Source organism: Oncorhynchus kisutch, linkage group LG22 (assembly GCF_002021735.2).
Source record: "Oncorhynchus kisutch isolate 150728-3 linkage group LG22, Okis_V2, whole genome shotgun sequence".
Classification (NCBI taxonomy): Eukaryota; Metazoa; Chordata; class Actinopteri; order Salmoniformes; family Salmonidae; genus Oncorhynchus; species Oncorhynchus kisutch.
The window spans coordinates 19,497,254-19,510,965 of record NC_034195.2 but is presented as its reverse complement, the minus strand read 5'-3'; the positions used below and the strand labels follow the sequence as shown (position 1 = coordinate 19,510,965).

Here is a 13,712-nt window from a genome sequence, read left to right as displayed (position 1 = left end):
GTCTGGCTGGGTGAATCCCCACACATGATCTTTTCCCTCTCAGGCAGTGAGTGTAATGAGAGGTTGCGTCAGTGGCACAGCACTGCGGCTAGTCCTCCGTGTGAGGAGTTTGTCGACACTCTTGTGCCAACCTGCCACGGCTTCTACATGTCACTCTGCAGTATGAAGTCATTCCTGTGGTTTCTGATGCATTTTTACCACGTAGCTTCACCCATTGGCATTGTTTCCTCTCTGAAATACAGCACTGAGTTATTCCACAGTGATTGTCCCCGTACTTGGGGCCGTGGCCATTTTACAAATGTACTAGTTCTTATTGAATTACTTTAAGAATGCAGACATGGTCTTGGCTGGCAACAAGTGTTTGGGGGGATATAAAAAGCAGTTCTTTGTCTCTATCTCTCCTCAGTTACATGTACTGGACTGAGTGGGGAGGCAAGCCCAGGATCGCCAGGGCCCACATGGACGGCAGCAACATAGTGACCCTAGTGGACAAAGTGGGCAGAGCAAATGGCCTCACCATCGACTACATTGACCAGAGACTGTACTGGACCGACCTGGATACCTGCATGATAGAGTCAACCAACATGCAAGGTAAACGCATACTGTCGTCAATCTCTTTTCCAACACTAATGTTAATGACGACAGCACATGATATGGCAGCAGGTAGTCTAGTGGTGAAGAGCGTTGGGCCAGTAACTGAAAGGGCGCTGATTTGAATCCCCGAGCCAACTAGGAGAAAAATACGCTGATGTGCTCTTGAGCAAGGGACTTAACCCTAATTACTCTTTTACAGTGGCTTCGGAAAGTATTCAGACCCCTTGACTTTTTCTCCACATTTTGTTACGTTAGACTTATTCAAACATTTATTAAATAGTTTTTCCCCATCAATCTACACACAATACCCCCATGACAATGTTTTTTAGAAGAAGAAAAAAATGTTAAATGAAATGTCACATTTACATAAGTGTTCAGACCCTCTAATCTTTGTTGAATCATCTTTGGCAGCGATTACATCGGTCTTCTTGGGTATGACGCTACAAGCTTGGCACATCTGTATTTGGGGAGTTTCTCACATTCTTCTCTGCAGATCCTCTCAAGCTCTGTCAGGTTGGAGGGGAGTGTTGCTGAACTGCTATTTTCAGGTCTCTCCACAGATGTTTGATCGGGTTCAAGTCTGGGCTCTGGCTGGGCCACTCAAGGACATTGAGACTTGTCCCAAAGCCACTCCTGCTTTGTCTTGGCTGGGAGCTTAGGGCCATTGTCCTGTTGAAAGGTGAACCTTCGCCCCAGTCTTAGGTCCTGAGCGCTCTGGAGCAGGTTTTCAAGGATCTCGCTGTACTTCGCTCCATTCATATTTGCCTCGATCCAGACTAGTTTCCTACTCCCTGCTGCTGAAAAACATCCCCACATCATGATGCTGCCACCACTATGCTTCACCGTAGGGATGTTGTCAGGTTTCCTCCAGACATGACGCTCGACATTCAAGCTAAAGAGTTCAATATTGGTTTCATCAGACCAGATAATCTTGTTTCTCGTGGTCTGAGAGTTTTTGGGTGCCATTTGGCAAACTCCAAGCAGGCTGTCATGCGTTTTACTGAAGAGTGGCTTGCGTCTGGCCACTCTACCATAAAGACCTTATTGGTGGAGTACTGCAGAGATGGTTGTTCTTCTGGCTCTTAGACTTGGCACTCCGGTACCGCTTGCCATGCGGTAGTTGAGAGAACAGTCTGACTGGGGTGGCTGGGGTCTTTGACAATTTTCAGGGCCTTCCTCTGACACCGCCTGGTGTAGAGGTCCTGGATGGCAGGCAGCTTTGCCCCAGTGATGTACTGGGCCGTACGCACTACCCTCTGAAGTGCCTTGCGGTCGGAGGCTGAGAAATTGCCGTACCAGGCAGTGATGCAACCAGTGAGAGCAACCATGCTCTCGATGTTGCAGCTGTAGAACCTTTTGAGGATCTCTGGACCCATGCCAAGTCTTTTAGTTTCCTGAGGGGGAATAGGTTTTGTCATGCCCTCTTCACGACTGTCTTGGTGTGTTTGGACCAATCTAGTTTGTTGATGTGGACACCAAGGAATTTGAAGCTCTCAACATGCTCCACTACAGCCCCGTCGATGAGAATGGGGATGTGCTCGGTGCTCCTTTTCCTGTAGTCCACAATCATCTCCTTAGTCTTTGTTACACTAGAGGGATAGGTTGTTATTCTGGCACCACCCGGCCAGGTCTCTGTTACTTAAACTCTATGATGCATTTATTTGGGCTGCAATCTGAGATGCAGTTAACTCTAATGAATTTATCCCCTGCAGCCGAAGTAACTCTGGGTCTTCCTTTTTTGTGGCGCCCCTCATGGGAGCCAGTTTCATCATAGTCCATCTCTTTTTCAACCCCCCCTCTGCTGTTTCGTTAATGATACATGGTGTATATTGATATACTTATTTTCATATTACTGTACAATATTACTTTCATATTGCTGTGGTTTAAAACCATACCCTCACCCATACATTTTCATTAGTCCACCTTGATAATTATGTATTTCCCCCAGGTCTGCAGAGGGAGATAGTGGCTGACGACCTCCTCCACCCGTTTGGTCTGACCCAGTACCGGGATTATATCTACTGGACAGACTGGAAACTGCGCAGCATCGAGCGGGCCGACAAGCGCAGCGGCCTCAACCGCACCATGGTCCAGGGACACCTGGAGTACGTCATGGACATCCTGGTCTTCCACTCCTCCCGCCAGGACGGTGCCAACGACTGCTCCCAGAACAACGGCAACTGTGCCCACCTGTGCCTGGCGTCGCCCGCCGGCGCCCAGTGCCGCTGTGCCTCCCACTACACCCTGGATTCCAACGGCAGAAACTGCAGCTGTGAGTTGAGAAACGGGGAGCGTGTGGGCTCTTGGCTGGGGGTTGTTTTGGCTTAATGAACCAAATGTAGTTTTGTTCAGTGTTATATTGAACAGTCATAGTTTGTGTGTTTGGGGATGGAGAGTGATTTATTTTGGGTTAAAGCTCCAGGCCGCTCTTGAACGTCTAAATCTAGATCGAAATATGTATAAATTAGAATGGACCTATACCTTTTCAAATAACTGCCCTCTCTGGCCCACAAATTGCTTTTGACAACCAAATAAGCCCCCCCCCCCCCCCCCCCCAAAAAAAAAGAAATCTGTGGTCCTCCACTGAATTTAAAAAAATCCTGATATTGCCCTCGATCCCTCCGCCTGCTGTAGATGGATGTATTGTCTAAATCAAACGCACGTCTGTCTACAGCCCTCGGCCATGCAAAACCCCAAACACATGTCTGTCTGAATCATGCCATGAGCAAACCTCAGACCTTCACTGAGGCCTGATGTGGACACAAGTGTTAGAAAGGAGGTTGCTGTGCACATATCCCAGCTCGAACATTCCTCTGCACTTGGCAGGGGATGAAGGCTCTGTCTTTCTACATGAGTCTGTTCTTCTTTCTTACTGTTGCATACTTCCCTGGCCTCTGGGGATCACTGATTACTGCATTCTAGTAAGCTGATTACAGTCATGGAGAGGTTGGTAGGAGAAGGAAGAACGAGAGATTTGTTTGGATTGCGCCTGCTGACCTCTGCCCCCCCCCCGGCTCGCTCTCTAGCCCCCTCCAGCTTCCTCCTGTTCAGCCAGAAGGCCTCCATCAGCCGCATGGTTCTGGGGGAGCAGAGCCCCGACATCATCCTGCCCATCCACGTCCTCCGCACCGTCCGGGCCATCAGCTATGACCCCCTGGACCACCTGGTCTACTGGGTGGATGGAAGGCAGAACATCAGGAGGGCCCGCGACGACGGCACACAGGTGCGAGAGCATTAACAGGACCACAGGCCAGAATGTTAACCTGCTTGTACCAACAGCACATTTTAAGATACTATGTCATGTGATTTCCAACAGGCACTATGCTTTTCACCTCCCAGTTGACACAGAGCAGGCTACTGTATCAAGGCGATGACTGAGTTATAGCACTTAATTTGATTGACATCAGTACAGCCATCAGCCACACATGAATTTGTATGAACACTGGCAATGACTTTGACAGTGTGAAACTGTTGTATGCCCCTTTCTCTGATGTGTATCTGTTTCTTCTTTCTCCTGTTCCAGTCATCAGTGGTGGTGTCCACCACTTCCACCCACCAGCAGCAGCCTGACAAGCAGCCCCACGACCTGAGCCTGGACCCCTACAGCCGTACTGTCTACTGGACTTGTGAGGCCACCAACACCATCAACCTCCAGCGCCTAGACGGAGATGCTGTGGGCGTGGTGCTGAGGGACGAGCACGACAAACCCAGAGCCATCGTTGTCAATGCAGAGAAAGGGTGAGAGGGGAGGGTGGAGTCGTGGCGGAGGGTATCATGGTGGAGACTGGATGAAACAAAATATTGCTTCTTCATACTGTCACACTGGTTGTGGCAACTGTAAAGATGGAGGCAGACTGACTCAATAACTGCGTTTAGATGTCAACGTTTCTATTTGAAATCTACCCCATAAGTGGTGAACTCGGGAATGGAAAACAGGGGGAACTCACTCGAAAGCTTTTGAAAAGAGGCCAGGCAGGACTTCCAAAATATATCAGGGACAGGGCGTGGCACCCCTCCAAGCAGCAGAGTAATTAGTGGGTGATCAGGTGTTTAGTGATGTGGTGTTGACAATTTGACTTGGACACTCCGTGGAGCTCTGTTTATTTTCCTTCCATAGGGAAGGAACCACAGCCCTAAGTAAGTACGAGGCTGAGATGTCGGGCCATGTGTGCAACAGATGGTTGTGTATATTGTGCTCTTCTCTCCTCACCTCTAGCCTAGTGGAGCAGTGGTATGGTCAGGCCCTGGCAAGCTGCACTGTAATTGTGATGCCCATTGTTCATGCGGCTGCCCTCCATGTTAGCTTCTATTTTGGGCTCTTTGTGGCTTGGCCTGGATGTGACAGAGGGGACTTATTCCATAGGAGTAACCCAAAGTCAAAGAAGTAAACGAATCAACATGAGACGTGTTTATTATCTCAACGAGCATGGCCAGAAAGGAACAAATTAAAAACTTATGACAATTTTGAGAATATGACATGGTCTTGTAGTTTGTATGTTTGGGAATCAAATGCAACTTTCAAATGTCTCTCTTTGGGCCTGGAAAGCAGTAAATAAACATCGAAGATATTTTGCTCAGTAAAGGCTACAGGCAGGTTGAGAATCTGTCAGGATGAATTTTTCTTCCACTTTCCTTTTGAAGTGACATCTTCCAGATTTACTCGAAGCATTCTGGTGTTAGATTAATATGTCAATTGATTATGCTTACAGACTGCCATTTAACAATTTTTTTCCCTTGAAGAAGCAGAACCAAATTACGAACAGATGAGCGTTTGAGCAATGGCGTTTATTTCTCTGTCTTCTCAGTCCAACAAGTGTTAGGGAGGTTCTTATCAGAGCTGATAGAACCTGGCGTGAGACATAACAAACAAGGGAAGGCCCACACAGACACACAATAGCTTCTACTCCGCCAGGCTTTCAGAGAGAGGGAGAGGGGGGCTAACTGAACAGCCCTGCCCACCCATCAAAACACATACATAGTATTATACTATCCATCATCTCTAGCTGATTTCAATTGTGTTGTGATTTTTTTTATTTTACATTTAACTAGGCAAGTCATTTAAGAACAAATTCAAATTTTCAATGATGACCTAGGAACAGTGGGTTAACTGCCTTGTTCAGGGGCAGAATTACAGATTTTTTACCTTGTCAGTACGGGGCTTCAATCTTGCAACCTTTCGGTTACTAGTCCAACTCGGCTACTTGCCGCCCCGATGTGATAACGTTGATAGATACTGTATATTAATGTACATCTAAAGTACTGTACACAGTTGGGGTTTAGGGTTAGGCTAGAAACTGATCAAATGTCTGGCAGTATGCTTTTGTTTTGGTCGTTTTAGTTTTCTAACCTCGGACTGGCTCATCTCTCCTATAGGTACATGTATTTCACCACCATGCAGGATCGCTCTGCTAAGATCGAGGGAGCGTCTCTGGACGGGACGGAGCGGGAGTCTCTGTTCACCACGGGTCTGATCCGGCCTGTAGCCCTGGCCCTGGACAACAAGCTGGGGAAACTCTTCTGGGTGGACGCTGACCTGAAACGCATCGAGAGCAGTGACCTCACTGGTGAGTCCCAGGGCTAAAGAACAACAACCATTCTAGATCCAGAGCACCAGCACTTCTAAACACTCAGCTGAAAATATATTGTTCCCTTTCTTTTCATCTGCTTTGACAGTATTTATTTACAGCTCTCATTCTCAATAGTCACTGAAGTACACCGCAATACTACAGAAAATGACACGGAATGTTCCTCCAGTTCAAACACAGTTTGTGGTCAAATAGGGGGGAGCTGAGTTTGATCATAGGAAAATAGTAGGTAATCAGAACGGATGTGGGCCTTTTTTTCAATGTAATCCTTGGTCCCTCCCTCACACGAGCAGAGACATCAAGGTTGTCTGGTTAAGCTCTATCATTGTCAGACAGCTGCTAGCCAAGGCCTTGTGATCCTTTCCGGTCCTGGTGCAGAGAGAAAGGTTTGATGTCTGCCTGGTGGCTGATGAGCTCACCTTTATCTGACTGTGCACATACATGTTTAGCTTCACTCCCTCTGCCTGGCCTCTGGAGTCTGGAATGGATAGGAACAGGCACCCAGACTGATTTATCCAGGCCATTTATGCACCATCGAAGACTGTCGAGTTATATAAGAGTGTATCTTTACTTTGGCAGACCATGTTTGGTCAGAGATATTGAATATTATTCCAACAAACTTGTTTTAGTGATGGCGTCTGAAGTTACCTATATTTGGTATGATAAAGGTTAGAGCTTCTAGAGTAAGCCCTAAGGGTCTGGAAAGTAAATGCGTTTGAGAGAATGCACGGTCTTTGATGATTAGGATAGTGTATACGACCCTGCTTCTGATGAGGTCATTTCTTTTCCTCCTCGCAGGAGCCAATCGGATCGTCCTCCAGGACTCTAACATCCTGCAACCCATGGGTCTGACGGTGCTGGGAGAGCACCTGTACTGGATCGACAGACAGCAGCAGATGATCGAGCGTGTGGACAAGCTCACGGGGGAGAAGAGGACCCGCATCCAGGGTCGAATCTCCTACCTCACCAGCATCCACGCTGTGGAAGACATGGACCCTACCGAGTTTGGTAAGGCAACAGGACTTTGTTTAGTCACTTCCATTGCCACAGTTTATAACAGTACCTTTGCATATGTAGTGCTGTATGTTGTACAGCAGAGTTCGGTTTACACTCTCCAGTGGCCAAAGCTAACCGTCCACGTCTTCTCCTTTCTCTCCTCCAAAGCTTCTCATCCCTGTTCCCGTGACAACGGAGGCTGCTCACACATCTGCATCGCCAAAGGAGACGGGACGCCTCGCTGCTCCTGTCCCATGCACCTGGTCCTGCTGCCCAACCTGCTCGTCTGTGGAGGTACAGCACAGCTGCTGCTTTAACAAATCCAATAAGGCTTTGAGTGAACCATATCAGGTGCATTATTCCCCCACCAGGCGTTTTGCTGTGAATCTAAACGACCTCTGCTCCTCTACCACCTCAGAGCCGCCCACCTGTTCCACAGAGCAGTTCACCTGTGCCACAGGCGACATCGACTGCATCCCCATGGCGTGGCGCTGTGACGGCTTCGCCGAGTGTGACGATAACAGTGACGAGGAGAGGTGCCCAGTGTGCTCGGCCTTCCAGTTCCAGTGTGACAAGGGCCAGTGTGTGGATGCTCAGCTACGCTGTAACGGAGAGGCAGACTGCACAGACAACTCCGATGAACAGGACTGTGACAGTACGCTCACTCAACTCAGACTTTGTGTACTAGATATTGACACTGGGCCAGTTTAGTGAACATGGACTAATGGGGTTGGGATTTAGGCTGGGAGCAACAGCGACCTTGTGTGGATTGTGACGATAAACCTTGTAACGAGGACTTTGCTCTGTTCTCCTCCCCTCAGCTATCTGCCTGCCCAACCAGTTCCGCTGTAACAACAACCAGTGCATCCTGAAGAAACAGCAGTGTGACTCCTACAGCGACTGTGCTGACAACTCTGACGAGCTCTTCTGTGGTGCGTTTTACTTCACTCACTGTCGCTGTTGCGAAAATCAACGGAGTTTAGAATTGTCCGTTCAGAATTTACACATACCTGTATTTTGTGTCATTTTGCTCAGAATTGACAGCGGTCTGTTAAATGTATAGTAATGTCTTTGCCTGTCTGTTGTAGAATTCCTCACCCCCTCGTCAAACGACATTCACTCATCTCACACCAGCACCATAGGCCCTGTCATTGGCATCATCCTGTCCGTGTTTGTGATGGGAGGGATGTACTTTTTGTGCCAGCGGGTCGTGTGCCGCCGTTACAAAGGTCCCAACGGAGCCTTCCCCCACGAGTACATCAGTGGCACCCCCCATGTACCCCTCAACTTCATCGCCCCTAGCAGCTCACAGAACGGAACCTTCACCGGTAAAGAAGGTCAGCTATTACACAACACTGAAAATTGCAGGTCAATTGAATGAGTGTATAGAGATCGTCTGTACTGTGACGGGGTTGTTTTTAACGTGCTGAAGAAGGTACTTGTTCTGACAGACGGTGTTTTGTTGTTTCTCTTAGGTATCTCGTGTGGGAAGTCTATCATGAGTTCTGTCAGTCTGATGGGTAGCAGCAGTAGTGGAACTCCGCTCTACGACAGGAACCATGTGACAGGGGCCTCCTCCAGCAGCTCATCCAGCGCCAAGGGAGCCTTCTATCCACAGGTATGTACCCACCTTCTCCACCCTCTTTTACCGGCACGTAGGGGACCCACCTTGTCCACCCTCTTTTACCGGCACGTAGGGGACCCACCTCGTCTGTCCTCTCAGAGTTGGCTCTCATACATAATTCCCATACTGAAGAAAAGTAAACGTTAAATTACAAATGGAGACTGGCTAAAGATATGCATTTTATCCTCTGTATTTGCAGATGCTCAACCCTCCTCCCTCTCCAGCCACGGATCGCTCCCTGTATAACGCAGATGTCTTCTACTCCTCTAACAGTCCCTCCACCACCAGGTCTTACAGGTAAGAGATCAGTTTCTCTCTTTGCATTATGCTACAGTCAACTTTGTAAATTGGCACCTGTTGTAAAATAAATGTTGTCTTCTCTCATCCATGCTTGCTCCTGAAAGGCCTTATCTTATGCGAGGCGTGGCACCCCCCACCACCCCCTGCAGCACTGACGTCTGTGACAGCGACTACACCACAAGTCGCTGGAAGAGCAACAAGTACTACATGGACCTTAACTCAGACTCTGACCCCTACCCTCCTCCCCCCACCCCCCGGAGCCAGTACCTATCAGCAGAGGAGAGCTGCCCCCCTTCTCCATCCACAGAGCGCAGTTACTTTCACCTCTGTCCCCCGCCCCCCTCACCCTGCACTGACTCTTCATGACACCCGGGGAAATGGCCATGTCTGTAAATAATTTTAAATATGAACAAATTAGATAATTCTATTTTATTCATTTCCACTGGTTGCCATGGGTTAAAGTGGGGATGGGATGGAATAGGGCCAGATCAAGTGTGAAATTGTTGTACAGTGTGAAATGTATCACTTTTCTTTATCTTTCATGTTTCCCCACCCTCGTTTCAGATGGAGTGTCATCCTAATTTAGAGAATACCTTCAATTTGACTCCATTCTATTGGCCTTTGTTTTTTCAGCTAAATACTTTAGAACTCCCTTCAAACAACAGCTACCTATTTACGGTGACATTTTTAACAAGCGGACACCAATATTGGTTTGGAAGTACTCTATTCAAAAATATTAAGCTGGTAATGTGGCCAGCCAAAATAAAAAATAATAAAAATAAATAATTATATTGTAAATATTTGTAATTAAGTAAATAATTGTTTTCATAACAGCCATATGTTCTTATTAATGATTTTATTTGTGATTTGAAATTGTCCCAAGCTTATGTTTATTTTACAATATACCAAAAGTGTGTTTGCTGCTACTGTACATATATACTGAGTTATAAAAACACTTAAAAAAAAATTACAATATAAAATTACAATATATTAAGACTGACAATAGATCATGAAGCTATTTGACTTTTAATTATTTGTCTAGGAACATTGCAATTCTTTTTTTGTGTGTGTAGAACAGTATTCACATGTGCATTTGTGAAATTGTGTTCATTGTTTTGAAGGAGTCTGTATGAAATCACTCATAAGAACGGCTTCATCATTGATGCAGTTGTCACCCAGAAATGACAAGGCTAGACACAACCATTTAACTCTCTCTTGAATCTCTTCACTTTATCATTAAACTGATATGCCATGTCAGTGTGCCCTAATTACATATGACATATTAGACTGACTGTTCCTTTTAAAAAAAAAATATATATATATATATATATATATATATATATATAAATAAATAAATAAATGCCAATACGGTTGGTATTTCAGCTTTTGTCAATTGAGTTTTTAGTTAAAAAAAAAAGCTGTTCCATCCTTTTCTCTAAACAATTTTACTATCCTCACATACCATTTAATTAATTCAATTTAATTCTATAGATTGAATTTCATCAGTGGTGAATATCATGCACATGTAAATTCATGGCTCTATTATATTGTCTTGTTTATGTGCACGCTCAGCAAGCTGTCAGTTGCCAAATTGAGCACTTACTTAAAAATGAACTATCCAACCAGTTATGAAATGTGAATGTAAAATGACTGTGGGACGTGCAGAGGGAAATGTATATTAAATTCATACCTCTTTTAAAGCTTCTTTCCAAACTTTTTCTCTGTCATTTGGATATTTGTGTATAAGCAATTCACAATGGCGCTGACATAAGAAGTGAAATTAAATAATGTTCAACATTAGTGCTATGATATAGTGTCAGGCCTCCATCTTCGTTGAACACCTCTGGCTTCTACCAGAGAGGTTGTATAGGTTCCTCAGACCACATGCTGCCCTGCCCATTTTAAGCCATGTTGCTGGATAGGGAAAACTTCAGCTCTATTTCATTGTGCCAGTATATAGATGCTCCCCGAACAAACTCGTGTTTTAAATGCCTTGTGTAATTTACACTTGTGATAATTTTTGTATGCAAAGCATTTTTATATAATAAAGGTTATATTTTAAGGAATACTTGTGTGCCTAATCTATTAAATTAGTGGTGTCATTGTTTTATATAGTCACATGAAATGTGATATTAATTTCCATGTTGGTGAGCCAAATGGAGTTCACATTACTGTTGAGATGCTACTGAATTGGTTATTCAGCACAGCCAGAAGAGGACTGGCCACCGGTCAGCCTGGTTCCTCTAGGTTTCTTCCTAGGTTCCTGCCTTTCTGGGGCGGTTTTCCTAGCTGGTGTGCTTCTGCATTGCTTTCTCTTTAGGGTTTTAGGCTGGGTATCTGTATGGCTATTTTGTGATAATTAATGATGTAAAAAGGGCTTTTAAAAAAAACATTTGAATGACATAGCTAAATGCTGCCACCATATGGAGAAAAGTTGGACTGTCCTTTTTATATGTAAATAAATGTTTGTCTAATTTTCACTTTTCACAAGAGAACATCCATGTCCAAAAATCATATCAATCTACCCTAATTAAAGAATAGGTATGGCACAGTATTTTGAGTGAGGGCTGAAAGAATATGCAGCAGGTGTATTGACTGGCCAAGAAACACATCTGTGGAGCAATTGCTGCTGTATACAAAGTCCTTCAGCATAACACATCAGTCTGCAGTTCAAATAAGATACAGTATGTCCATATCTGTGTTCCATTGCTGAGCCAGTGTGGTATGTCACCCTCATAAACACAATAACAACCTGTGTAAACTACTCTGTGACCCTATATTAACAAGGATTATAGACTGTTATTTTGAATATGGACAACTCCTTAAAACTTCTCATCCCTTGGGTATGTAAAACTGAAGGAAACTTCATATGAGGAAACAAGTTGCTATTTAATATATGTTATGTTCGTTCTCATTTTGCTCTACATTGCAGAAATAATTGTGCATACATGAAAGATTCCTGGGAATCTTTTGAGTAGGTTGAGAAGAAACAACTATGTAAAAGTTTAGCATTTGTTGCCTGGCATTCGAGGTTACTAACAGTGAATGGTAGGGGCACATTAGGAAACTGCTAAAGTCCCCAGGTGAAGTTACTCAAGTACAAGCATGTAATGACAGGTCTAAACTGTTTGTTTTGCTCATTTGGATGTCTTCCATCTCTGCTCAATGATGACAAAGGTATACTTCTCCTTTACATCATCCCTGATGTTACCAATGATAACCCAATCACTGTTTTAGGGAGTAACGGCAAGAGACGGGTGGCCAAGGAGGTCCACAGTGTCTGCAGGATTTAAACATGACCACACCTATAGGTAGTCGTCACTCTGCACTCTGTTCATGTCTCCCTCTGCATTTGTAACATAACATACTGAAGACCTGCAATACATCACCAGATTAAGGTCATTTCCATTTTCAGTCCCTAAGGTTACAGGTCGGTATGTCACAATAAGAGAAAAACATTTCAGAGAACAAAAAAATAGAATACTCATGACACACACACTTTAACACTATAAATCCCTTTTTACATCAGCAGATGTCACAAAGTGCTTATACAGAAACCCAGCCTAAAACCCCAAACAACAAGCAATGCAGATGTAGAAGCACAGTGGCTAGGAAAACTCCCTAGAAAGGCAGGAACCTAGGAAGAAACGTAGAGGAGAACCAGGCTCTGAGGGGTGGCCAGTCCTTTTCTGGCTGTGCCGGGTCTTCAAGATGTTCAAACATTCATGACCAGAAAGGTCAAATAATAATCACAGGGCTGTAGAGAGTGCAACAGCTTTGCACCTCAGAAGTTATGTAAGTTGGCTTTTCATAGCCGAGCATTCAGAGGTCAAGACAGAGAGAGACAGAGAGAGAGAGAGAGAGAGAGAAAGGGGGTGGGAGGGCGGGAGAGGGAAAGAGAGGGTCGAAAACAGTAGGTCCGGGACAAGGTAGCACGTCTGGTGAACAGGTCAGGGTACCATAGCCACAGGCAAAACTGGATCAGCGGCACGACCAGGTGGACTGGGGATGGGGACAGCAAGGAGTCATCAGCCCAGGTAGTCTTGAGGCATTGTCCTAGAGCTCAGGTCCTCCGGGAGGGGAGAAAGAGAGAGATGGGAGAATTAGAGGGAACATGCTTAAATTCACACAAAACATATTTTTTCAAAAGTCAGGGTAGCAGGTAGCCTAGTGGTTAAAGCGTTGGACTTGTAACCGAAAGGTTGTAAAATCAAATCCCAGAGCTGACAAGGTACAAATCTGTCCTTCTACCCCTGGACAAGGCAGTTAACCCACTCATTGAAAGTAAAAAATAATGGATGTGCACATGCTGCCCTAACGCATATTTGCCTAAACTCATAAATGTATAGAAAAGTATGTTTTCAGGGCATGCATTTGATGCCACCAATCCTCTGACTGCCGCAGTGATGGAGATGAGGAGTGATTTTAGACCGATGGTAACTGACCCTGCTCTATCTGCGGAAAAGGGGAGTTTCTCGACGCGACGTTTTACGCAATGGAGTGGACACAGTTTTAATGACGGTCAGTGCTACACGGAATCAATGGGACGTCCCTACCCTAAACCCGAACCATTTTACTTCTCAAGTTCAATGGGATAGGGACGTCCCAAGCAC

At 45.4% G+C, this 13,712-nt stretch overlaps 1 protein-coding gene across 2 annotated transcripts in view; it reads left to right on the top strand.

Moving 5' to 3' along the window:
- Positions 1–11,165, top strand: part of lrp5 (low density lipoprotein receptor-related protein 5) — a 55,686-nt gene extending 44,521 nt beyond the window's left edge. Inside the window, exons 12-24 of one of the 2 annotated variants that reach the window (XM_020456712.2) lie at positions 407–591; positions 2,543–2,866; positions 3,621–3,817; positions 4,118–4,332; positions 5,968–6,158; positions 6,978–7,187; positions 7,344–7,469; positions 7,594–7,830; positions 7,997–8,107; positions 8,264–8,512; positions 8,651–8,793; positions 8,999–9,096; positions 9,204–11,165. In XM_020456712.2, the coding sequence (XP_020312301.1) occupies positions 407–591; positions 2,543–2,866; positions 3,621–3,817; positions 4,118–4,332; positions 5,968–6,158; positions 6,978–7,187; positions 7,344–7,469; positions 7,594–7,830; positions 7,997–8,107; positions 8,264–8,512; positions 8,651–8,793; positions 8,999–9,096; positions 9,204–9,465 (2,548 nt within the window). In that variant the 3' untranslated portion in view covers positions 9,466–11,165. The remainder of the gene's footprint in view (positions 1–406; positions 592–2,542; positions 2,867–3,620; positions 3,818–4,117; positions 4,333–5,967; positions 6,159–6,977; positions 7,188–7,343; positions 7,470–7,593; positions 7,831–7,996; positions 8,108–8,263; positions 8,513–8,650; positions 8,794–8,998; positions 9,097–9,203) is intronic. The other variant, XM_031801204.1, reaches the window with a different exon arrangement.
- Positions 11,166–13,712: the final 2,547 nt, after the last annotated feature.